This window comes from Lissotriton vulgaris, chromosome 9 (genome assembly GCF_964263255.1).
Source record: "Lissotriton vulgaris chromosome 9, aLisVul1.2, whole genome shotgun sequence".
Lineage (NCBI taxonomy): Eukaryota > Metazoa > Chordata > Amphibia > Caudata > Salamandridae > Lissotriton > Lissotriton vulgaris.
The window spans coordinates 167,472,095-167,499,604 of NC_141697.1; the positions used below are offsets into that span (position 1 = coordinate 167,472,095).

The 27,510-nt window shown below is 45.8% G+C and overlaps 1 protein-coding gene across 4 annotated transcripts in view; it reads right to left on the reverse strand.

Annotated features, from left to right (window-relative positions):
- Positions 1-27,510, reverse strand: part of MDGA2 (MAM domain containing glycosylphosphatidylinositol anchor 2) — a 1,595,858-nt gene that overhangs the window by 327,504 nt on the left and 1,240,844 nt on the right. For all 4 annotated transcript variants that reach the window (XM_086937278.1, XM_086937277.1, XM_086937275.1 and 1 more), the window contains exon 10: positions 6,423-6,571. In XM_086937278.1, the coding sequence (XP_086793404.1) occupies positions 6,423-6,571 (149 nt within the window). The remainder of the gene's footprint in view (positions 1-6,422; positions 6,572-27,510) is intronic.

Sequence of the window (27,510 nt, forward strand, 5' to 3'; positions counted from 1 at the left end):
TCAAAGATGAAAAGTCAATCAAACCCTCTCCGACACTGCTCCAGTTTTGATAGGAGTGCCTCAAAGATCCACTCTCTCACCTACGCTATTCAAACTGTTTATGGAACCCCTCACCCAAGTTCTAAGGCACTCAAATATTCATTACCACATGTATGCGGATGATACACAAGCATACTTATAAATGTTAACACCCTGATGAAAACCCAACAATGGCAAGCCCGAAACCACCTTATGCTCAACGCACTTAAAATGGAATTCCTTTCAATAGCCCCCCACAATCACTCTGCCCTCATAGATGAATGGCTGAAACAATTTACAGCTCTCAATTGCACCCCCAAGACCTTTGACTCTCCTAAATCACTTGGTATAACTTTGCACTAATTCCTGAATTTGCAAGATCATCCCAGTGCGACAACCAGGCGAGCCAACAACCAGTCGAACTTTCTAATAAAAATTTCAAATCTTTCTTCCCCCTGATGACTTGCATTTGGCAGTCTAATCCCAGGTCATTTCCCGATAAGATAACAGGAGTGCTACTCTTGCAAGCCTTCCCAAAGTCAGACTAACGTCACTAAGAGCTGTGCTGAACTCAGCAGCTAGGTTCATTACAGGAACCAGACATTTTTCATCATCTCACACCAGACCTTAGACCTCTAAATTAGCTACTGATTGTAGCAAGTATCCACCTGAAAATAGCCTGCATGACACATAAGGTCCTTCACCACAACAGTGTTGTATACCTGGCCAATAAAATCAAGCTGTCAGGCGTAGTCTTTCCTTAAGAAGTGCCAACTCCCTATTGCTAGAACCGCGGAAACTCAACAAAAAGAAAAACTCACAACTGCTCCTTCTCCTGCTTAGCCCCTAGAAAATGTATGCACTGCCACCCTTAATCAGGGCTAACCCCTTAATGACCTTCTTCAAGAAAGAAGTGAAAAGGCTTCTGAAGAACAATTTACTCCAATAACAAGCGTTAGGAATGTAGCTGAATGATTTTCATGCAGATAACTCCAGGATCTTGAATCTACGTAACCGATGGTTACTTTGCAGTTGTTTTGATCTTACTTATAACTGATTGCTCTCTGATTTTATATGTATGACTTATTTGCTATTTGTACAGCACTCTGATACCCTGATGGATCATGTTCTCACTTTATAAATCTCTTCAAATAAATGAATAAACACTTTCTAGTGCTTAAAAACCTATTGTGCCAACTTGGGACATATGGTCGCACTTAACCGAGACAAAGTCAAAGTTTGAGGCCGGACGTTATGAAGCCCTGGACAGATACACTAAGCTGGAGGCCCAGGTCAAAGTTTTGCCTGTGCACTTAGAATCTTTTCTGGAGGACTTTCTCTCATCATTGAGCGAGACTTCTCTTCAGGCCGGAATTCAAATCTATGACAGCGGGTTGGCTCAGCGCTACCCCGGTGAAATTGTGGAGGACTTGAGCTCCGGAGCTTCCTGTGGGAAGAACCTGAAATCCAGGCTGGGGTGCAATTCGACGTCAGCAGCTTGTCTCTCGTCAATGGGTCGGTCACCTTAAGGAGCTTTTTCCAACTTATGGAACTTCTTCCTGAAGTTCCTCTTGAGGGTTCCAAGTGTCCAAAACACAAATTCAAGGGTCTATAAGCTCTGAGATGGTCCTTGGAAGTTATAGACTACAGTTCGCACAATAGAGTTGGCGATATCCTTAAAAGTCTACTGGACGCACACCAGGCTGGGGACTTTTTGGGTGAGATGGTGCAGGTGAGCTCTGTTAACCTTTTGCTTTCAGGGAGTCCACTCATTAATCCTTTATGAAGAAAGACACATTTCTTAGGGCTGTAGTTCCCAGTGTGCAGCAGGCGATGATCCTTCAGAGTGCAATCCTTTGGGGTGCAAACCAGGTTTCCAAAAGGACAGTTCATCTTCTCCTTGTAGTTTCAGGCAGCAGATCTGAGTTGCTATGCAGTTCTTACATATTTAATCAATGTTCTGGGGTAACAAGCAGGGGGGAACCCCTGACCAATGAGGTACAGGGTGCCACCCAAAAGCATGACAGCCTCCTCCAAAGTGTGGCATATTCTTGTCCCACAAAGCACTGTGCTTTAAAATTCAAGATGGAGAATTTCTCTCCTTGGGAGTAAGATCTGGCTAAGTGAACCAACTGGTGTGGCTCTTTTCCTTTAGCACAACCCTTCCAGACCTCCTGCAAATTCCATTCATGGAACTCCTTCTGGCTGGGGAGTACTGGAAGAGGGGGTAGGCCTGGGTTGCATTCCATTCTGTCCTGCTCTCTGTGAATCCCAGCTTGTTTAACCAGCCCTCTTCCTGGCCTGTTCTCTGCAGCTGCAGAGCTCCCTCCACTGGATAACCTGTGTCTATATGTAGGCCACTTTTCACCACCACAAAGCAACATGGCTATGCCAGTAAGGGCTGGCCAATCAGGAAAGCCTGCTAGACGGCTGGGTTTTGGCTCACAGAAAAAAAATTCTATAACTTATTTTCTGTATTAGTTATGATAAATCCAACAGTGGTAAGTTGTGGAATTTATCATTACCAATTGTTTAAGTCCTTGAAATATTTTAGTTCACGCCTATCAATAGTTACACTGTATTACAGAATCCCCATGTTAACCTAAGGAGCTAATATTCTACAAGGTGAAAAATGAAATTGGTAGGTTTTCCCGCACCATGTCTTATAAAAAATCTTTTAAAATGTCCCTGCTTATTTTTACATGGAACCCTGTCATGGGGGCACCTAAGGTAGATGTTTGGGGTGAGTTATATGTAAAAATAAGGTTGTTTCATGTTTTTGAAGTACCTTTATATCCAATGTCGAATTTGTATATACTTTAAGTTTAAAAGCAGCTTGCAAAGCAGGAATGGCTTTTAAAATGACACCAGGCAACACAACAGTGCACACTCAGGTGCATTAACCCTGCTGAGCCTTGAAACCTACATGCCCTACTATATACTAGGGACTTAAAGGTAGGTTGTCAGTTCCATTTGCAATTACACCTAATTACTGTATACCTTTTTAATCAGAGCACTTATCCTGGGCCTGGTTAGCAGAGCCCACGTCTTATTCAGCATTGGTTACCACCAGTATCAGTCAAAAAATTAGGTGATCGGGGCAAAAAGGATGACTTTCTCACACCCGCCATCACCACTGATGGCGCTTCCTGGTCACAAAATTGCAGGAATTCACAGATGCATTTTCCTCCTATTATAGGGTCCTCCCCCCCCCCAAAATAATCTCTGAGGCTACACAGGCCGCCATCTTTCTGGACAATGTTCGATTACCCTGCCTTACGGACAAGGGGAGGGAACTACTCAGAAGAGTGATCACCAAAGTGCAGATCATGCAGGCCATCCAGAACGTACACATCCACAAGGCCCTGTGGGAGGACAGTTTCCCAGCAGAGTTTTATAGGTGGACTGAGCCCGAGGTGGTGGATCTCCTACACGAGCCTTCACCGAGACAGACCATTTGGGCTCCCTGGACCTACTCTCCAACAGAGCCCTGATATTGGTCATCCCCAAGTGTGGGAAAGACCCCCTCTTCTGCAGTAGCTGCTGCCCCTCCTTCTTGCGCATTTGAGATGTTAAGATACTGGCCAGCATCCTGGCAACCCACCTCAAACTGGTCCTCCACTCATCCACTACACACAGGTGTGGTTCACTCTGGGCCACTCAGTGTGCAACCACCTCTAGACACTAGCCATGTTGTCTGGATGGCAGAGGACCTGTTTGAGGAGGCCTTGGCACTGTTCTTGGATGCAGAGAAGGCCTTCAACAGGATAATATGAGACTACCTGTTCAGTGCGCTCCAGAAATTTGGCCTCGGTGAGGAGTTCTCATCCAGAGTGCACTGGATGTATGACTCTCCCTCGTGCAGGTTAACTTTGGTGGCTTCCTCTCTGGCCCTTTCGCACTCTGCTCGGGTACACAACATGTATGTCCGCTGTCTCCAATGCTCTTTCTCCTTGCCATTGAGCCCCTGGCAGTGACCTTGCACCAGTCAGATCAGATTGTGTGCATACCCATGCCCGGGGACCCTTGACACTGTATAAGCAGACGATACTCTGCTCACTCTCTTGGCCCTGCCCTCCTTCATGTCCAAGGAACTGTGTGTCATTGGTGCTTTCGCAGCCATATCTGGCTATAAGGTCAATATGGGGAAAGGGAGGCCCTCTCACTATTGAGGATCACCACGTGCGCTGCTATTGCTGGATATCCATTCCAGTGGAAAACTGTTCATCTTAAATATCTGGCCGTTTTTGTTAACAGAGGTCTTGAGAGAATGGTGCCGGACAATCTGGATCTGCTGATAGAGCGCATGCAGTTGGACTTTGCGGAATGGTCCAACCTGAACTTATCTTTGTAGGGCCGTTCTCGGCAGGGAAGATAGTGACGCTCCCTCGGTTCACCTATTTTGCTGGCCATGCTCCACTTGTTGATCCCTCTCTGTACTTTGTCAGGTGAATGGGGCCATCAAAGCCTTCAAGTGGGGGCCAATGAAGCCTCATCTGACCAGCAGGAAACTTCTTGACCATCAGTCCGCAGGGGGTCTAAGTCTCCCGTCCGCGGCCATCCATCTTGCGCAAATTGCATAAATTCACACCTGGGTCCTAGACACCCAATAATAATCACAATTTAGAGCTGGCTTGTGGTTAGCCTGGCAGGACTGCTCTTTTTCTATCAGCCCAACCACTACAATCCGGGACTCCTAACAGCATGATACAGCCAATGTACAGTACTTGGACGTGAGCCCACAAGCTCCTTTGGGTGGACGTCCGCCTGCTGGTTAAAGTGCCCATTTGGAACAATCCTGACATCTGCATTGGTAGGAGCATGCTCAATTGCGGCATGGATCCACACCCTTGCTCATCTCCTGTCCCTTGGCATGCTTAAATGCTTTGTGGTATTGCAAGAAAAATGTGATCTGTTTACCCAGCAGAGGCGCTACATGCAACTGAGCCATTGCTTGATGAGTAAGCTTGGTCTGCAGCCCTGGTCCATCCCCCTATCCACAGTGCTTGTGTACCTCAACACATGTGGTCAGTTTAAGGGCTTGATGGCTAGACTCTACAGTCTCCTGATTCGCCATCTCTATGCCCACCCACAAACAGCAAGCCTCAGGCAAACTGAAAGGCCCTTCTGCCAGTATTCCACTTGGACTGGGTGGAGCTACCGGAGGACATGGGCTGAGGGGTCCAGGAGGGCCAGATGAAGTTTAGCCTTTTTATGATCTTCCAGGTTTAGCACTGGAAGCCGGCACAGGTCCACTACACAGGTCTACTATCCCACTCTTCATGCTGGCGGTGTGACCATGTGCTTTGTGAGATAGTCTATATTTTATTAAAATACTCCACCATCTGCCCCTTTTGGACTGTGGTGGGATCCACGCTGAAGGAATCCCTGGACATGCCCTTGCCACTCCCTGGCCTCTCATCCTCCTACATGACTTGGCGAACCTCTCCCAGCTGGCACATCATGCTTGTCATTCACCACTGCCCTTGCAGCAGCACAGATTTGCACCCTACAACACTGGCGCTGCCAACGCATACAGAATGCCTCTGTTACCCTGTGTCTGCCCCCTTCCTATCCATCTACATACCCTCTCTGCCTGCTCTCACTGCACACCCTCTCTTCCCCTGTCTCTTACATCTTTCCTTTCCTTTCCTTCTTTCCCTTTCCCTTTCCCCTACTCTCCCTCTCTCTCTCTCTCTCTTTCGCCTCCTTGGACTCCGCTCTTTTCCCTCCCACCCCCGAACCCCCATGTTGTTCCCATACTGTTGGATTTGTTGCATCCCCTGTTGTTGGGTATGCATGTATTACTTTTGGTAGTCGACCCTCTCTTCTGTGCTCATGATGGATGAACATAGTCACCATTGTTACTTTTGGTATTCTTGGTATAAAAAAAAGAGATTACTTTTTTAAATCCATTTGGATTCAAAGGAAGGCTTCCCTAATCAGCCCACTAAAATACATTTCAATTAGCGCCATCTGCACTTTGGCCGCAGGTATTTTACGTATGTACATTGAATATGTTTATTTTTATTTCGTGATCGTAAACAAGGATGTCACAGTAATTAATGTCCTTGTATTTCTAGGCAATTCTAAAACAAGACTGTTTTCCTGATGGATGTCTGTCACAAAATCTTTCCATCAGACCTGGCCTGACGCTTCTGTAATCCCTCAGAGGAAGCGTATTTCATCTCAGTCTTGGCAAACTACACATGTGTGAATTGGATTCAAGGGTCTCTAGGTGAGCCAAGGCGGCCTTCGCAGGATAACAGCAAATCCTCAAGGAAAGCAAGCGCACGCGTGAGTTTAACACGAAGATGTGAGAAAAACAGAAGCATAAGATACAGCCGCAGACACTGGTGTCAAAGCTAACGAGAAGCGAGCGGCCAGCCAATGTATGTGCTTACCTGCTTGATCCCCAGGCGGTACGCCAGGATGCGGTCCACTGCGTCCGGGTTCATTTGCGTCCACTGCAGGCTGTACGAGTACACACGGGGCCGGTTCTGCCACAGAGGGTTAGGCGTGTCATAGTAGAATTCAGGAGTGTATGCCTTCCCTACAGGAAACAAAACACAACATACAAAGGCGATTTAATGTTTCAGTATTTTGCGTGCTATACTTGTTCTTTACTGCTACGTTACTTTTATATCCTGCTATTATTTGTAACCATGTTTCTAATCTCAATCCGTATTTTTTTAACGAGTGAATATGTGACCTTTTTGACAGTGGAGCAGTAAACTGCAAATGCTGTTTGCAGCCTCTAAAAGCACAGATTTCTCTCACATCGCTTGCACCTGGGTTTTTGATTGTGGTATTCCCTCCCAAAAATACCCAGAAAATGTGTGCAGAAGAGGATACAGGACTAGGGGCCAGATGTAGGAGCCGAAATACCGGTCGGTAACGGCCGATTTCGGCCGTTGCCGACCGGTATTATCCGCCCGATTCATGACCCTAAATTGCGCTCGCAAGGGGCCGGATTCTGAGAATCCGGCCCCTTGCGAGAGCGATTTTTGCATTTGGGATTCAGCATCCCAAATGCAAATATCGCTAATTGCGATGTCGCAAATGTGCGAGGAATTACATTTAAGGAATCTCTATTAGAGATTCCTTAAATGCAATTCAACATCCAATTTAAATTTGCGAATTCCCAATTTCTTGCCGCAATTTACCGCGAGGTCAGACCTCGCGGTAAATTGCGAAAACTCAGAAAAATGCATTTATATGCATTTTTCTGAGTTGCATGTTACACACACACATGTCCTTTGGACATGTGTGTGTGCAACACCTGTGTGAAATTTAATTTGAGGGGTGCTACAGGGTGTCCTGTGGACACCCCTGGCACCCTTCAAATCGCAATCTTATTTGCGATTAGCTAATTGCTAATCGCAAATAAGGAATACTCCCCATTCATTCCTATGGGCCTTTTGGCCCATAGGAATGAATGTGGGAATGTGGGAAATCCTTTTTGTCTCTGGACACTGCACTCGAGACTGGAGGTGCCTCTGGATGAGGCAAGCAGTTCACACAAATAGGAATTACCCTATGATAACTGCCGGAATTTCAATGTGGGGCGGATGAAACATATATACCGCAATTCCATCTAACATTGATTTCTTTGAGGGTTTCCTTATTTACACTGAACCAAAGGTCAAGCAGTGTTACAAGTGTCCATTTTTGTTGATCATAGTTGGCATTATGCAATTTAATAAGGAGGTTTAAGATGTAAGGGGGCATCCCTAGACCATGCAACACCCTCCAGAGTTCCTCCCTAGGAACCAGGTCAAAGGCAGTCTTCAGGTCTATGAAGGCCAAGTAAAGACTGCCTTTGCCTAACTCCACCACCTTCCAGTACAGTAACAGGAGCCTGAACACTTGTTCGATGGTTCCTGTGCCTGAGCGGAACCCAGCTTGCATATCAGACAGTATGTGGTTGTCATCCACCCATTGGAGAATCCTCCCCAAAATTGCTTTCCCCGCCAATTTCTGGGTCGAGTCTATAAGGCTTATTGGCCTGTAGTTCCCTGGTAGATCCCGGCAACCCTTTTTAAAAATTGGGACTACCTCTGCCCCTTTCCAGGAATCAGGCACAGATCCTCCTTCGATAATGGCATTGAGAAGGGCCGAGATCAGTACCCCCCATTCTTTTGGATAGGCTCGAAGAAGGTCCCCTGGCAGCCCATCCGGGCCGGCAGCTTTTAATGGCACCAGAGTTTTAATCAGGTTCGTGACCTCCCGTACAGAAAACAAGTCCAAGTCTCTATCCAGGGTATATGGCGGAAGGATGAAGGGATCATTAAGTGAACCTTCAAAGGCAGAATAGAGTGTCTTAAAATGGTTAAACCACGACTGGGTAGTAATGGTGCAGGTCCTCAGTGTGTCATCGGGACGATTCCTACTGCCCACCAGGTCCCAAAAACCCTTGGCATCTCTCCCTCGACTAGCAGCCAGGAGGTCCTGCCAGTAATTGTCCTCCCACTCCTTCTTGGCATTTTTTTGACAGAGAGAATATAGCCTTCTTGCCTCCCTAGTCCTAGTATGTATTTTGGATTTAACTGCTTCAACGAGCAGTGTCTTCGCCTCCCTGCACTTACGGTTGAACCAGCCTTGTCTAGCCCGTGGACAGAGTTTCCTCCTTTTGGCACTAACTGGGACAACAAAAAGGTCACTAATAGCCTGGGTTAGGCTACAGAACTTAGCAGTCACCTCCAGCAACCCAACCTCCGGGGAGTCGAGATTTTCTAAGGCTACAGCTAGAAGCTGCCTTATGGTGGAAGTTTTCTCCACTGAGAGCGACAGCTTAGCCCACTTTAGCCGTCGTCCGCAGTTGGAGACCGATGACATATCCGGGGCGGGGTTACAAGCGGTTCTGCTCCCTGTACTAGTTAACCACCTATGGGACAGTGTAAGCGAGAGGAGGTTGTGGTCACTCTCGACGGAGGGTATAATCACCATATCTTTTACCATGCTCCATAGGTTTACGTCAAGAAGAAAATAATCTATTCTTGACGTATGCCCAGGCCTGTTGTATGTATGGGCTCCCGCTTTGTCAGAACCAGTCCTGCCATTAGCGGCCCTCAGATCAAACTCCATTGTTAGGGAGTTAATCTGGAGCACCACTTCTGTCCATTTTTTAATTGGTCTGAGTTCTAAAGCTGGTATCCCCCACCTAATGTCATTTTCCTCTTGATCTTGTGAGATTTCGGGGCCAAGGGGCTCAAAGGTGCTATTGAAGTCACCCGCAACCAAAGTACAGTGCTTGTATGGTGAGGATCGAAGCAAAGCTTCCAGGCAGGCTATAGTTGGGGATTCTATACCCCCCTTCATACCTCGGGCATAGATGTTAAAGATGTTTAGAATAACACGTCCCTTGGGATTTTTCAGGGAGATGTTAAGAAGGTCCGGACATTTAGTGTCCCGCTCCTCCACCCTGCAATTAAGTGCAGAAGCCACCCAGATGAGGAGGCCACCCGAGGGGCGACCCCTGCCAGTTTCTGAGTGAACAGCTGGTAAGTGGTGGGTAGAATATCCTGCCTTGTGTAAGGGCTCCTTACTCCAGGTTTCCTGGAACAGGCATATGGAGTATTGTTCCACAAGCGAGTTCCAGTCGGGCAATGCCAACTTCCTGTCCAGACCAGCAACATTCCAGCTGAGAACCCTAATAGGTGGGTCCGCCACAGCCGCAATGCTACAGGTCTCGACAGGACCGAGTAAGTCCACAGCACCCACAGTAGGACAAACAACTGTAGGGTCAAGTGGCACCCTCGCCTCCCTTAGTTCCCCTGTGATCTCAAGGGTAGCCTGTTCTTCTGGTGTGGTCAGCGGGATATTATTTTTAGCAGTAGGAGGGGACTGGACGCCAGAGCACCGGACCACCAGAGCCTCCTCAGGGGCATCGCGAAGTCAACAGCCCCAAGTGCCCCAGTTCGGTATTGGCAGAACTGTGTGCGGCTGCGCTACAGTTGTTGCTGGGTACCATTGACCGTAAGCACCATTTTGGGGTAGGAACACGGGATGGTCAACTAGGGGATTCGAGGGCGGCCGCGGGTAGAAGAATGTTAGATCAACTGCTTCAACTCCGGGACCGGCCGCGGCTCGCCCTAGACTGCATATTGAGTGGGCAGCTCTTATGTCTTGGAAATTGACCACCACACAATCCCCCTCAAATAGTTTTTTCCCCTGTCCAATCCAGCCCACCCTGCGTACACCAAGTATCAGGCCGTCCACGCCCAATGGGAGGGGTCTGTTGGCTTGCAGCCAGTGTATGACCTTATTCTTCAGTGCCTGGTGGGTTTCCTGCTGGGTGTCCTTCAGGGGGGGAACCTTGACCAGGACAACAACGTATGGTTGACACTCAGGGGGGAGATTGACTGGGGGGCACTTGCGAATCGCCTTTTGTGGAATGGCCACTGGGGAGGGATTTTTAGGTGGACAAGTGGATGGATTTGCCTTTAGAGTCGTGGCTACTCCACTAGCTTTAATGGGGGGGGCGGACAAAGGTTTGGAATTAGGACCGTCCCCTCCTTTTTGCTGCTTCTTTTGGGCAGGGTTAGGCATAGGTGATTTCACTGCTGAGGTGGGCTAGCATGCACCTGGGCGACATGAGGAGTAGCAATCGGCCTTGCCTGTTTTGCACCAGCTAGGGAAGCTGGTGTAATGACATTCCCAGTCGCTTGTGCCTTAGCAGGCAATGCCGATTGGTGTCCCTGTGATGGGCCCACAGAATCCCCCTTTCCTACATTCCCGTCTGCGTTGTCCTCCCTGAGCTTTGGCTGTAATTTAAGCAAGGTTTTCAGGGAGAAAAAATTGTCCCTGGTGGCCTGTTCGAATCTGTCTAACCTATCCCCCAGACTCTTAACTTGGTCGATGAGTGGCACCAGCAAAGACTTAACCAGTTTCTCGAGGGGCTCAAGGGAAAGACCATTGTTTGCAGGTATAGGTAATGCCGGGACCGGGGAGTGAGACAGTGGGGTGTCGGCGGCAAGCAGTAGAGGGGTAAATCTCCCAGATGGTTCAGGCCCATCAGAATCTGGATGCGTAGGACCCCTTTGGGACTGTATCCTAGGATGCTTATAAAGCGAGGAGTAACAACCCTTCCGGATGCTGGTCGCCCTTTTCCTTTTCTTATGTACCCGGCCCGTTCGTGTGTGGGGCAACGGTTTTTGGCCTGGTGTTGGAACATCAGAACAGGATTGTGACTTATGACCAGGAGAGATAGCTATAGGTGGAGCGGGGCAGGGCTCTACAGCAACTGGGCTAGGGCTGGAGGGAAGAGGGTTAGTTATCAGACTTTCTATCCTATCGATTCCTGCCTCTATAGCTACTATATGTGGCTCCCCGGACAGGATTACAGGCAAGGGAGAGGTGGGGTAGGTGGAAATTGGGGACAGGGCCTGTGCAACAGCTCCCAAGGAGGAGCGTTTGGAGGGAAAGGAGTCTTGTGAGAGGCGACGTTCCGTCATTGCAATCTCCTTTTCGATGACAGCAGCTACCCTGGTAATGAATTTGTCCATTGTGCCAATCATGGTACTCCCTGAGGCACTTTCTCCGCCGCCCCTCAAAGCTTTACCAGAGTGGGTTGACATATTGGCCTCGAGACCCACAGGTAGACTCCGAGATCTTGGACCAAAGGCGAAGGAAGTAAAAGGGGTGTGTTGCATTTTACCCTTTTCTTTCTATGCTGTTCCTTGTTAATTATTTATTTCATTTGCTGGAACTAGAACCTTGCTCCTGCGTGAGCTTCCCTGGTTCTATGTTCCAGATTCCCTGTTTGGCAGTTTAATCCTGCTCTTCTATCATCTGGATGCTCTGTGCCTTTTCCCCATCAAATAAACCATTTTTTGGATACTACTTTGTTCTTTCATACTTTACAAAATTGGCGACGATTGGAGAACCTGAGGAATATTTTCTGCGGCATTTTCAAGGCACAGGTGCGAAAGTTCCTCTTCAAAAAAACGAACCCGTCTACCTCTTCATTTTCAACGTTTTCGGAGCGCTGTCAAAAGAAATCTCTTTTCGAACGTCCTATCGGCAACCTCCTGGTATGTACATTTCGGGAATTATGGATTTTATAAGTTTTCCTCTTTCCGAGACCTTGCCGATTCAGTTGCCATAGCTACAAATTTCCTTCGGCAACGTGACGTTTGTTTGGTTACCATAACCACCAGCCAGCATTCTACAACGTCATCACGCTGTTTCTAATCTAGATGCGCCTTGTTTTTCACGTTGTTGCCAACGTCACAAAGCGTCCACTCTGGATGACGCTGATCAAGCCTTTCACGCTGAATGTACACGCTGTGTGCTTGATGCCTGACGCGCAACAACTGTTATTACATGTTTAAAGCCTACGCGCTCTACAGTACTTCACTCGATATCAACGCGCTGGGCGGTGCATCTCCAAGCTGAAGCGCATATACTGGTTGGTACATTTACCTTGAAACACTTTTGTTTAAACTGTCACCTCTCTGGAAAGACTCGTGATTTCAACAAAGATTCTACTGCACTGCGAGGATCTTGCGCTGCATAATTTTAAACTCTGCTTCATGTTCCTTTGGATTTCAAGTATCTTTTTGATATTTTTTCAGGAATATTTTTCCTCATTGTATACACTTTTTGGGACAATTCTTTACAGTTTTAAACGATAACTTGACATTTTCTGTTGTATACAGGTACTTTATTAAGTTCGGTAAGCATATTATTAACCATGCAATTTGATCCTCCAACCAAGTTTCTACAGAGTAAGGGTGAACCGACAATTCCATGGTCACGATGGAAAGAAGAATTTATTACCTATTTAAAGGCCATTGATGGCGAGCGTATATGTCTGCTGAAAGAAAGAAAAATATTTTTCTCCACTGTTTAGGTTCAGAGGGTCAAAATGTATTCAGAACTCTTCCACCTATGCGTTCTGGAGGTGATCACAATGTTTATGATGAAGCATTGTTGCGCATTGAGAATAGATTTAAACCCAATACTAGTGTTGCATTAAACAGATTCAAATTTTACACTAGAGCTCAAGAAGAAAATTAAAGTTTCGATGACTTTCTTACTGCACTTCGAGCTTTGTCCCTACACTGCAATTTTGGGTTAATGACTGACGAAATGCTCAGGGACCAGATCATCGTACACGTGAGAAGTAAAAAGGTTCAGGAACAACTTTGGATTTTGGGTGATCCTAGTTTAGAAGTGACTATTAGTACCTCCAAAGCTCTTGAACAGTCTGAGCGTTGGATGAAAACTCTTGAAAGTAAAACTTCTCCTGGCTTTGTTTGTAAATCATCTTCTAGTGTTGATGAGAGTAATGTTAATGTTGTCTCCCCTTCTAGTTCGTTTTCCAATGGCAAGCCTAATACGAATACGAAGACTCAGTCCAACTCCAAAAATTATTACTGTTTCAGATGTAGTCATCCCAACCACATTGCTGCGTATCCTCGTTGTCCTGCTATTGGAAAAGAGTGCACCAAGTGTGGACGTGTAGGTCATTTTGCAAAAATGTGCAAAGACCCTAATACAAGAAAAGATTCATCCTTTAATCTTTCTTCTAAAGGCAAAGTCTCTACTGTGTCACAAGGTATTTCAACATCTCAAGACCTTGAACATGGCATTGTTGTGTCTATCCGCAATATGTTTGATATCAAATCTGCTGAAAGTTTGAGTTCTCCGGATTGTATTGTTAACATTTTGGGAAAACAGCTCAAACTAATGGCTGATTCTGGTTCTCCATGGACCATCATTACCAAAATTTATTGCCATGAAGTTTTTGGGAATCTAGTTGATCAAACAAGCTTATGTGAACCTGATATCGTTGCACAAAACATTGATGAATCTTACATAAATGTTATTGGTTATAAGGAAGTCCTTATTGAGTTTAGGGGAAATAATGCTTGGATCAAAATGTACATTGCTGTCAAAGGTGTGAATGTTTTAGGCTGGAGGGATCAAGCCAGACTTGGTATTACTTTAAATCCCAGGAACAAAGATCCTATCCCTGTTGTTGCCATTACTTGTGATGCTTCACATTTAGACAACACTGGTTCCTGTTGCGATAGTACTCTTCTGTCTGAAAATGGTAAGAATGTTTTTGAGACTTCCAAGAATGTGAGTGATCTTGAGAAGGATCTCCCATTGTTGTTTCCTCAAGTTTTTTCTGAAAAGCTAGGCAAACTTAAAGGTTTTTCCCATAGAATCAAAGTTAAAAATGGTGCTATCCCAGTTAAACAAAAATTAAGGGGTGTACCCATTAGTATCAGAGCTGAACTAGTCCTAGTATGTATTTTGGATTTAACTGCTTCAACGAGCAGTGTCTTCGCCTCCCTGCACTTACGGTTGAACCAGCCTTGTCTAGCCCGTGGACAGAGTTTCCTCCTTTTGGCACTAACTGGGACAACAAAAAGGTCACTAATAGCCTGGGTTAGGCTACAGAACCTAGCAGTCACCTCCAGCAACCCAACCTCCGGGGAGTCGAGATTTTCTAAGGCTACAGCTAGAAGCTGCCTTATGGTGGAAGTTTTCTGCACTGAGAGCGACAGCTTAGCCCACTTTAGCCGTCGTCCGCAGTTGGAGACCGATGACATATCCGGGGCGGGGTTACAAGCGGTTCTGCTCCCTGTACTAGTTAACCACCTATGGGACAGTGTAAGCGAGAGGAGGTTGTGGTCACTCTCGACGGAGGGTATAATCACCATATCTTTTACCATGCTCCATAGGTTTACGTCAAGAAGAAAATAATCTATTCTTGACGTATGCCCAGGCCTGTTGTATGTATGGGCTCCCGCTTTGTCAGAACCAGTCCTGCCATTAGCGGCCCTCAGATCAAACTCCATTGTTAGGGAGTTAATCTGGAGCACCACTTCTGTCCATTTTTTAATTGGTCTGAGTTCTAAAGCTGGTATCCCCCACCTAATGTCATTTTCCTCTTGATCTTGTGAGATTTCGGGGCCAAGGGGCTCAAAGGTGCTATTGAAGTCACCCGCAACCAAAGTACAGTGCTTGTATGGTGAGGATCGAAGCAAAGCTTCCAGGCAGGCTATAGTTGGGGATTCTATACCCCCCTTCATACCTCGGGCATAGATGTTAAAGATGTTTAGAATAACACGTCCCTTGGGATTTTTCAGGGAGATGTTAAGAAGGTCCGGACATTTAGTGTCCCGCTCCTCCACCCTGCAATTAAGTGCAGAAGCCACCCAGATGAGGAGGCCACCCGAGGGGCGACCCCTGCCAGTTTCTGAGTGAACAGCTGGTAAGTGGTGGGTAGAATATCCTGCCTTGTGTAAGGGCTCCTTACTCCAGGTTTCCTGGAACAGGCATATGGAGTATTGTTCCACAAGCGAGTTCCAGTCGGGCAATGCCAACTTCCTGTCCAGACCAGCAACATTCCAGCTGAGAACCCTAATAGGTGGGTCCGCCACAGCCGCAATGCTACAGGTCTCGACAGGACCGAGTAAGTCCACAGCACCCACAGTAGGACAAACAACTGTAGGGTCAAGTGGCACCCTCGCCTCCCTTAGTTCCCCTGTGATCTCAAGGGTAGCCTGTTCTTCTGGTGTGGTCAGCGGGATATTATTTTTAGCAGTAGGAGGGGACTGGACGCCAGAGCACCGGACCACCAGAGCCTCCTCAGGGGCATCGCGAAGTCAACAGCCCCAAGTGCCCCAGTTCGGTATTGGCAGAACTGTGTGCGGCTGCGCTACAGTTGTTGCTGGGTACCATTGACCGTAAGCACCATTTTGGGGTAGGAACACGGGATGGTCAACTAGGGGATTCGAGGGCGGCCGCGGGTAGAAGAATGTTAGATCAACTGCTTCAACTCCGGGACCGGCCGCGGCTCGCCCTAGACTGCATATTGAGTGGGCAGCTCTTATGTCTTGGAAATTGACCACCACACAATCCCCCTCAAATAGTTTTTTCCCCTGTCCAATCCAGCCCACCCTGCGTACACCAAGTATCAGGCCGTCCACGCCCAATGGGAGGGGTCTGTTGGCTTGCAGCCAGTGTATGACCTTATTCTTCAGTGCCTGGTGGGTTTCCTGCTGGGTGTCCTTCAGGGGGGGAACCTTGACCAGGACAACAACGTATGGTTGACACTCAGGGGGGAGATTGACTGGGGGGCACTTGCGAATCGCCTTTTGTGGAATGGCCACTGGGGAGGGATTTTTAGGTGGACAAGTGGATGGATTTGCCTTTAGAGTCGTGGCTACTCCACTAGCTTTAATGGGGGGGGCGGACAAAGGTTTGGAATTAGGACCGTCCCCTCCTTTTTGCTGCTTCTTTTGGGCAGGGTTAGGCATAGGTGATTTCACTGCTGAGGTGGGCTAGCATGCACCTGGGCGACATGAGGAGTAGCAATCGGCCTTGCCTGTTTTGCACCAGCTAGGGAAGCTGGTGTAATGACATTCCCAGTCGCTTGTGCCTTAGCAGGCAATGCCGATTGGTGTCCCTGTGATGGGCCCACAGAATCCCCCTTTCCTACATTCCCGTCTGCGTTGTCCTCCCTGAGCTTTGGCTGTAATTTAAGCAAGGTTTTCAGGGAGAAAAAATTGTCCCTGGTGGCCTGTTCGAATCTGTCTAACCTATCCCCCAGACTCTTAACTTGGTCGATGAGTGGCACCAGCAAAGACTTAACCAGTTTCTCGAGGGGCTCAAGGGAAAGACCATTGTTTGCAGGTATAGGTAATGCCGGGACCGGGGAGTGAGACAGTGGGGTGTCGGCGGCAAGCAGTAGAGGGGTAAATCTCCCAGATGGTTCAGGCCCATCAGAATCTGGATGCGTAGGACCCCTTTGGGACTGTATCCTAGGATGCTTATAAAGCGAGGAGTAACAACCCTTCCGGATGCTGGTCGCCCTTTTCCTTTTCTTATGTACCCGGCCCGTTCGTGTGTGGGGCAACGGTTTTTGGCCTGGTGTTGGAACATCAGAACAGGATTGTGACTTATGACCAGGAGAGATAGCTATAGGTGGAGCGGGGCAGGGCTCTACAGCAACTGGGCTAGGGCTGGAGGGAAGAGGGTTAGTTATCAGACTTTCTATCCTATCGATTCCTGCCTCTATAGCTACTATATGTGGCTCCCCGGACAGGATTACAGGCAAGGGAGAGGTGGGGTAGGTGGAAATTGGGGACAGGGCCTGTGCAACAGCTCCCAAGGAGGAGCGTTTGGAGGGAAAGGAGTCTTGTGAGAGGCGACGTTCCGTCATTGCAATCTCCTTTTCGATGACAGCAGCTACCCTGGTAATGAATTTGTCCATTGTGCCAATCATGGTACTCCCTGAGGCACTTTCTCCGCCGCCCCTCAAAGCTTTACCAGAGTGGGTTGACATATTGGCCTCGAGACCCACAGGTAGACTCCGAGATCTTGGACCAAAGGCGAAGGAAGTAAAAGGGGTGTGTTGCATTTTACCCTTTTCTTTCTATGCTGTTCCTTGTTAATTATTTATTTCATTTGCTGGAACTAGAACCTTGCTCCTGCGTGAGCTTCCCTGGTTCTATGTTCCAGATTCCCTGTTTGGCAGTTTAATCCTGCTCTTCTATCATCTGGATGCTCTGTGCCTTTTCCCCATCAAATAAACCATTTTTTGGATACTACTTTGTTCTTTCATACTTTACAAAATTGGCGACGATTGGAGAACCTGAGGAATATTTTCTGCGGCATTTTCAAGGCACAGGTGCGAAAGTTCCTCTTCAAAAAAACGAACCCGTCTACCTCTTCATTTTCAACGTTTTCGGAGCGCTGTCAAAAGAAATCTCTTTTCGAACGTCCTATCGGCAACCTCCTGGTATGTACATTTCGGGAATTATGGATTTTATAAGTTTTCCTCTTTCCGAGACCTTGCCGATTCAGTTGCCATAGCTACAAATTTCCTTCGGCAACGTGACGTTTGTTTGGTTACCATAACCACCAGCCAGCATTCTACAACGTCATCACGCTGTTTCTAATCTAGATGCGCCTTGTTTTTCACGTTGTTGCCAACGTCACAAAGCGTCCACTCTGGATGACGCTGATCAAGCCTTTCACGCTGAATGTACACGCTGTGTGCTTGATGCCTGACGCGCAACAACTGTTATTACATGTTTAAAGCCTACGCGCTCTACAGTACTTCACTCGATATCAACGCGCTGGGCGGTGCATCTCCAAGCTGAAGCGCATATACTGGTTGGTACATTTACCTTGAAACACTTTTGTTTAAACTGTCACCTCTCTGGAAAGACTCGTGATTTCAACAAAGATTCTACTGCACTGCGAGGATCTTGCGCTGCATAATTTTAAACTCTGCTTCATGTTCCTTTGGATTTCAAGTATCTTTTTGATATTTTTTCAGGAATATTTTTCCTCATTGTATACACTTTTTGGGACAATTCTTTACAGTTTTAAACGATAACTTGACATTTTCTGTTGTATACAGGTACTTTATTAAGTTCGGTAAGCATATTATTAACCATGCAATTTGATCCTCCAACCAAGTTTCTACAGAGTAAGGGTGAACCGACAATTCCATGGTCACGATGGAAAGAAGAATTTATTACCTATTTAAAGGCCATTGATGGCGAGCGTATATGTCTGCTGAAAGAAAGAAAAATATTTTTCTCCACTGTTTAGGTTCAGAGGGTCAAAATGTATTCAGAACTCTTCCACCTATGCGTTCTGGAGGTGATCACAATGTTTATGATGAAGCATTGTTGCGCATTGAGAATAGATTTAAACCCAATACTAGTGTTGCATTAAACAGATTCAAATTTTACACTAGAGCTCAAGAAGAAAATTAAAGTTTCGATGACTTTCTTACTGCACTTCGAGCTTTGTCCCTACACTGCAATTTTGGGTTAATGACTGACGAAATGCTCAGGGACCAGATCATCGTACACGTGAGAAGTAAAAAGGTTCAGGAACAACTTTGGATTTTGGGTGATCCTAGTTTAGAAGTGACTATTAGTACCTCCAAAGCTCTTGAACAGTCTGAGCGTTGGATGAAAACTCTTGAAAGTAAAACTTCTCCTGGCTTTGTTTGTAAATCATCTTCTAGTGTTGATGAGAGTAATGTTAATGTTGTCTCCCCTTCTAGTTCGTTTTCCAATGGCAAGCCTAATACGAATACGAAGACTCAGTCCAACTCAAAAAATTATTACTGTTTCAGATGTAGTCATCCCAACCACATTGCTTCGTATCCTCGTTGTCCTGCTATTGGAAAAGAGTGCACCAAGTGTGGACGTGTAGGTCATTTTGCAAAAATGTGCAAAGACCCTAATACAAGAAAAGATTCATCCTTTAATCTTTCTTCTAAAGGCAAAGTCTCTACTGTGTCACAAGGTATTTCAACATCTCAAGACCTTGAACATGGCATTGTTGTGTCTATCCGCAATATGTTTGATATCAAATCTGCTGAAAGTTTGAGTTCTCCGGATTGTATTGTTAACATTTTGGGAAAACAGCTCAAACTAATGGCTGATTCTGGTTCTCCATGGACCATCATTACCAAAATTTATTGCCATGAAGTTTTTGGGAATCTAGTTGATCAAACAAGCTTATGTGAACCTGATATCGTTGCACAAAACATTGATGAATCTTACATAAATGTTATTGGTTATAAGGAAGTCCTTATTGAGTTTAGGGGAAATAATGCTTGGATCAAAATGTACATTGCTGTCAAAGGTGTGAATGTTTTAGGCTGGAGGGATCAAGCCAGACTTGGTATTACTTTAAATCCCAGGAACAAAGATCCTATCCCTGTTGTTGCCATTACTTGTGATGCTTCACATTTAGACAACACTGGTTCCTGTTGCGATAGTACTCTTCTGTCTGAAAATGGTAAGAATGTTTTTGAGACTTCCAAGAATGTGAGTGATCTTGAGAAGGATCTCCCATTGTTGTTTCCTCAAGTTTTTTCTGAAAAGCTAGGCAAACTTAAAGGTTTTTCCCATAGAATCAAAGTTAAAAATGGTGCTATCCCAGTTAAACAAAAATTAAGGGGTGTACCCATTAGTATCAGAGCTGAACTCAAAAGTTTATTGGATGACATGATTCTTGGAGGTGTTATTGAGGAGGTAGAGTCCTCTGAATGGGTTTCGCCCATCGTTTTAGCACAGAAACCTGATAAAAGCATCAGGTTGTGTGTGGACCTAAGGGCTCTCAATGCCAATTTAATCACTGATTGTCACCCTCTTCCCAATATTAATGAGATGGTATGCTTATTGGATGGTGCTTGCATCTTTTCAACCCTTGATTTGCGTTCCGCTTATCACCAAATTGAATTAACTGATGATGCAAAGCATTTTACTTCTTTTATCACTCCTTTTGGCCTTTTTCAATTTAAGAGGATGCCTTTTGGCCTAGCTTCCGCCGCTTCGGTGTTTCAAAGGGCTATGCATCACATTTTTAAGAATGTTTGCTCTTTCGTGAAGTGCTTCCAGGACGATATCCTTATTTTCTCCAAGAATGTGGATGATCACTATGTCCATCTTAAGGATGTTTTCAACAAGTTATGCGATGCTGGTCTTACCCTTAAATTTAACAAATGTAAGTTCTTTTGTAAGAGTGTGGAATATTTGGGTCACACTTTATCAGCTGATGGTGTCGTTCCCAAGCGTTCCCTTGTTGACGCCATTGTGAATGCCCCTTCTCCTGATAATAAAGAGAAACTACTTTCCTTTGCTGGCTTATGCGAGTACTATAGTAAGTTTATCCGGAATTTCGCCACTAAGATGGAACCTCTCAGGGAGCTTACTAGAAAGTCCTCAGACTTTGTGTGGTCTGATAGGCAAGAGTCTGCTTTCTGCTCTATTAAGGAAGATATTGTGAATGCTCCCACTTTGAGATCCTTTTCCCTTAACAAGAGGTGCATCATCACTGTGGATGTCAGTTGTTATGGTCTTGGGGCTGTGTTAAGTCAGATTTCAGGCAAGGAAGAATGGTGTGTTGCTTTTGCATCTCGGACCCTATCTCTCACTGAGAGGAGATATGCAGTCATTGAAAGGGAGTTATTAGCCTGCACATGGGCTGTTGAGCACTTCCGCAATTATGTCTGGGGCAACAGGTTCATTCTCAAAACCGATCACAAGCCCCTGGTTGGAATCTTGTCTCCTGGGGGTGGTTGGAATTCGACTGCTCGCATTGCCCGTTTATCTTCTAAGTTGCAGGAGTATGATTTTGAGGTTTTGTATGTTCCTGGTAGAAGTAATGTCACGGCAGATTTTCTCTCCAGGTTGCCTTGCCCTGACATTGGTGCCAACTCGGATAATCGTGAGATTGATATTGTTTCTGTGGTCAATGACTATGTTTCCAGTGATTTCAAGGGAATCTCTGAAGTTGAGTGGATGTCTGAGGTTGAGAAGGATCCTGTTTTCTCATTCATTTTTGAGTGTTTGGAGAAAGGTTGGCCCAAAGATAAATCTGTTATGCCTGAATTTGCTCCTTTTTGTCAGGTTTCTTCTGAAATTGAAGCTATTGGTAAGATTTTGTTTAAGGCCGGGAAAATGATTCCTCCTGCTTCTTTATATAAGAAGATTCTTTCCTTGGCCCATAAAACTCATATTGGAATGTCTTCTGTGAAACGCCTTATTAGGACCAACTTTTGGTGGCCTGGTCTTGACAAGATGGTAGACAGAACTGTTCGTGACTGTTTGGATTGTGTCAGTAGTGACAAGATGCTTAAGGTGTCTTCTGTTCCTCTCTGTCCTGTTCCTTGGCCTGATCATCCCTGGCAAAAACTTGCTTTTGACATCTCGGGTCCCTTTCATCGTCTTCCCGAGAATGCTCGTTTTGCTTTGGTTTTAATTGACTACCACACCAAATGGCCGGAAGTTAAATTTGTCTCCTGTGCCACTACCTTAGTCATTATTTCCTTTCTTAGGGAAGTTTTCGCTAGAGAGGGGTCTCCTGAAATCCTAGTTACTGATAATGGCGTTCAACTTATTTCCCGGGACATGGAGGATTTTCTTGTCTCTTGTGGTATCAAGCATCACACTACTTCATTGTATGAGCCTAGAGAAAATGGCCAGGTTGAAAGGTTTAACCGTGTTCTTAAAAATGCTGTGGAGCTTGCTTGTTCTTCGGATGAGTCTTGGAAGGATGTGGTAAGGGAAAGACTCTGGATGTATCGTATCACCCCGCATGCGGTCACGGAGTTCAGTCCCTTCCAGCTTCTGAGAGGGAGAACTCCGAGTTCTGATATCTGTCCTTGGTGGGTTAAGAAGTTGGATGTTAAGGTTGACCACTTGGACATTTTGCAGGTGGCCAATCGTGTTGAAACCAAAAAGTACACTATGAAAACTTTGACCGTAAAATGAATGTGAAAGTTCCTGATTTTGCAGTGGGTGAATGGGTTAGGATCAAGAAACCTGGGTTCACTCTCAAGGGTCTTTCTAAGTTCAGCAATCCCATTAAGGTTGTTAAAGTTTTCAGGAACTCTGTTATTACCCAAGATGGTAGAGCTTGGAACATAAGAAAGGTCGCAAAGTGTAAGTTTGTTCCTCCTGGTTCTGTTCAGACTTTTTCTCATGACAAAAGTTCTGTTCAGACTTCTACTCATGACAACAGCGACTGTGTTCTACCCTCTCAGTCTGTGGCCCATAGGGTCAAAGCCAATGCCAGACCTGTAATTCTTCCTTCTAGGTTTCTGTCCTAAGTTGCCCTTTCTTCTTTCACTTAGTTTGTTTTAAAGGAAGGAGATGTGTTGCATTTTACCCTTTACTTTCTATGCTGTTCCTTGTTAATTATTTATTTCATTTGCTGGAACTAGAACCTTGCTCCTGCGTGAGCTTCCCTGGTTCTATGTTCCAGATTCCCTGTTTGGCAGTTTAATCCTGCTCTTCTATCATCTGGATGCTCTGTGGCTTTTCCCCATCAAATAAACCATCTTTTGGATACTACTTTGTTCTTTCATACTTTACAGGGTGGCCCAGCCCAGCCTTGACAGCCCCTGACTGCCACAGACTGCCCGCCCTTTGCTCGGGCTTCGCTCGGCGTCCCGCTCGTGTCCCGCTGAGCGGCAGACCGCTAATTATAATGGGGCGTTGCAGCCGGGGGGTGTGTCTTGCTGGGGGCGCGGCCGTGCACACCTGTGCAGCGCAGGGACTCCTGGTCTTGAGAGTCCCTGCGGCGCGCGCCCTCTGTAGACTCGCGGTGCTCCCTCCTCCTTTCCACAACTGGCAAGCACTCCTGCAGCCTCGACCCCACGCCTCACGCTGCGCAGCGGCACCCGCGAAGCGGGTGCTGCAAGCTGTTGACAGGCGGCAGGGCGGTCAATCCCTCCAGGGATACGGGGAGGCTGGATGGCAAGGGAGTTTGGCGTTTTGAACAGCAGCCGGCAACACCCAAGTAAGTTTCCTCAGCGAAAAGGGACCCGCTGCGAGTTGGAAGACTTCCCGCTTTTGTTTCCTGGTCAGCCGGGGGGCGTGTCTTGCTGGGGGCGCGGCCGTGCACACCTGTGCAGCGCAGGGACTCCTGGTCTTGAGATTCCCTGCGGCGCGCGCCCTCTGTAGACTCGCGGTGCTCCCTCCTCCTTTCCACAACTGGCAAGCACTCCTGCAGCCTCGACCCCATGCCTCACGCCGCGCAGCGGCACCCGCGAAGCGGGTGCTGCAAGCTGTTGACAGGCGGCAGGGCGGTCAATCCCTCCAGGGATACGGGGAGGCTGGATGGCAAGGGCGGCAGGGCGGTCAATCCCTCCAGGGATACGGGGAGGCTGGATGGCAAGGGAGTTTGGCGTTTTGAACAGCAGCCGGCAACACCCAAGTAAGTTTCCTCAGCGAAAAGAATAGAGCTTGGAACAAGATAAAAGCGGAAGACCTAGTTCATACACTGACCGATTCCATTACTCCCATTCCTAGCAATTTAGATGATGCAACCAGATCATATACTAAATGGCTGGAAGCTGCGGGGAACAAGTTAGCCCCTCTAAAATGCTTTTGACATACCAGACAGCATCCCTCCTTCCCATGGTATTCGAAGGAGTTGAAGGACCAAAAGCTGGCCTGCAAACGCCTGGAGAAAATATGGAGGGGGGATTATAAGGAAAATGATAAAAAGGAATACAAAGCAAGTCTGACACTGTACAAACAACTTCTTAAAAACACAAAACACATTTTTTTAGCAATAAAATCTCTTCAGCAAAAAAAACCCCTAAATAACTTTTTAAAATTGTTAAATCTTTGGCTCAACCTCAGACTCCTCCAATAGTGGCCAGTCAGGAGCTCTGTGACAAAATCGTTTCTTTGACAAAGTCAACAGTATTTTCCTTACATTTTCAGAATCATTATCTGACCATAATACCAGTCCGGGTAGGTTAATCAATCGTAGGGAGAAGGGATGAGAGGTCCATTCATTTCCCCGGTATAGTAATCAGACTTATCAATAGAAAGAATGGACACTTGTAGCTTCATAACCTTTGGTTATGCATGAAACATCCTCATATATACTTCCAGGGGCAGAGTCAGCACTAGCAGATGGAAACCTCCACACACGCGGAAATCCATTACAAATAAGTGTTAGGAATTCTAACATTTTTTTGAAAACTACACAAATGGTGTAAGTACTTATATGTTTTGTATGTCCTGACGAATGCTCTATAGACCCGGATGGGCCAAAGGAGCAGAAACATGTCGACCGTTTTGTAAAAGATATAAGGTAATCCAGTTACCCGATTGACCACAATATCGCAATTCCTTTTTAACAACACTACTTCTCCATTTATATTAAAGTCTTTTGTATGGAGAACTATTGATTTTTATAAAGAAAAACCTCACTGTCATTTCCTCTTTTTCTTTACACCCTCCATCTGGGAGAGTCTTTTAATTTTAATTTCAATTTCTTGGCACTGCTACCCAGACCGGAGGTTGCCTCAGGATGAGGCTGGCATATAGCACGTTATTGAAACACCCGATGACTATGCCATAACGCTGATAAGGGGCGGACCACAGATATATACCACATTTAAAATCAAGGCGTTTATGAGGATGTTTCATGTATAACCAAAGGTTATGAAGCTACAAGTGTCCATTCTTCCTATTGATAAATCTGATCATAATACCAGTCCAACTGAATGTTTCCAGGCTACCAGTCCTGATATATCAACTTTTAACCGTTTTGCCAACTTAGAGGTAGCAGATACCCTCAAACTTTTGGACAAAGCTAAATCAGGCTCTCCAAAGGATCCTTGTCCGTGCTCAATTGTAAAGATGGCAGCTAGGCCTGTTGCTACACAATTGACCGACATTATTAACAGCATTTATCAAGAGGGATATTTCCCCAAGGAATGGAAACATGCCTCCATCCTACCTCTCCTAAAAAAACTAATTTGGATGCTGGTGATCCCAACAACTTTAGACGTATTTCTAGGCTACCCCTTCCCACAAAACTCATAGAAAGTAATTTGAATTCCCAAATCAATAAATGTATACAGGACTCACAGGCCCTTGACCCAACCCAATATGGGTTTATAGAAGCCCACAGTACAGAAACTCCTCTCCTGAAGTCCACAGAAGAAATTAGAACTATTCTGGACCAAGGGAGGAAAGCTGTACTGATCATGCTGGATCTGTCTGCGGCTTTCGACAAAGTCCATCATACGTTGTTAATGGACTGGCTGAACAAGCTAGGAATTAAAAACAATGCTTCTTAAATCATATCTCACTGATAGAACCCAAACAGTGACATTAGATGGATTTGAAGCCAATTCCTTCTCCCTGCCCTGTGGGGTGCCGCAGGGTTCAGCATTGAGCCCAACTTTGTTCAATGTATGCGTGTCATTGTTAGCTCCCCTAATTCAAAGCTTTGGGTTTGCACTAACCTCATATGCTGATGACACCCAAATCGTTGTGACACTACTTACCGGGAATTTACACGAAACCGCGACTAGGATAAAGGAATGTATGAAAGCTGTAGGAGACTGTATGTTCTAGAACTGTCTGAAGTTGAACTCCGGTAAAACAGAGGTTGTTCTCTTCGGAAATGACCCTACTTTCTGGATCCCTAGTTGCTGGCCAGATGAGATGGGACCATTACCTGTACCAATAAAAAAGGTCAAGAATCTGGGAATCTTGATCGATGATAAAATGAGTTTCAGGGACCAAATTAACCAGGTAGCCTTCTCCACCTCCTATATCCTCAAATCCTGCAAACAGATCATGCCCTTGCTGCCCAAAGAAGCACAGCAAACTGTAGTCTCTGCCCTCATAATGTCTAAACTAGACTACTGTAATAGTCTATATCTTACGGTTCATAAAGGATCGATGAACAAGCTGCAGATGCTGCAAAATGCAGCAGCCAGACTTATAAGAGCCACACCAAAATGCAAATCCATCTCAGCCAAAATAAAACAACTTCATTGGCTCACGATCAGCAAACACACTCAATTTAAGTCACTGTGCCTTGTTTTTAAGGCTCTTCATGGCATTGGCCCAGAGTTTTTGCAACAACGCTTTACCTGGTACATGCCTAAGAGAGTATTACGGATAGCAGACCATAAACTCATCAGTATCCCTCGAGTAAAAAAAGCTAATTGGGGCAGAAGAAGTTTCACGATCAATGCGGCTAAGTCGTGGAACTCCCTTCCACTGAACATCAGAAATATTCTTATCTTCTGCCTTTTAGAAAGGCATTAAAAATGTGGCTTTTCTCAAGATAACTGGACAACCTTACGCCCAGCTCACAGTAGATCTTCTCTTCAGCACCGGGACTTCTTTGGGTAACAGTTTGCGCTATACAAAAACATTAACATTAACATTAACTATACTGAACAAAGGCAGAATTCCTTAGGGAGATCCTACTAATAGCCAATTAATCCATGGATGGAGGCCTGAGAAGGACAGCAGACCTACATTCCAGCAGTCGCATTCCAAAAATGGCATAAATTAAGATATAAAAAATCAATCAGCTGCTAAACGTTTACATGTGTAGGTTGATGAATGATGTATGGGGTTAATGCTGGTATAGTCATGAGTCATACCTGATGGTCGTAGGTAGTGGTTTGACTCTACTGATGCTTTTCTGTGATATTTTTGTTTTATGTAGTGATTGTAAATTTGAGCAGTACAAAAACACTCTTCTGACGACAGTGCTCCAATCTGGTGTACATTGTTTCGATTTCCCACACAGTTCATGGAATTAGGTCAAGTATGTTAGAAGAAGAATTGAATCATTAATCAATGAACATTGTCAGCCTGAACATTCTGCTGATCTGATTGGAAAATCCTTAGGAATTCTTCAATTGCGTCATTTTATTTCCCAGCAGCTTAACTCAATAAGTCAAAGGTCCAGTTCTTGGAAGAGACCACTCATCTTTTCAGCCCTGTAATTGGCTTTCTAACCTAGAGCTATCCGGAAAGCCAATAACTATTCGATCATCTTTGGCTCAGACCTCTCTTTCACCTCACAAATTAGAGCTAATTAGTTTAAGGGTGTTAACTTGCAACTTTCACTGCTTTAAACATAATTCATTACCTTCAAACTGGTCATCCGATTGAATTAAGAAGATGCCTGACTATCAGTCAAGTCTGAAAGAAGCAAGCTACC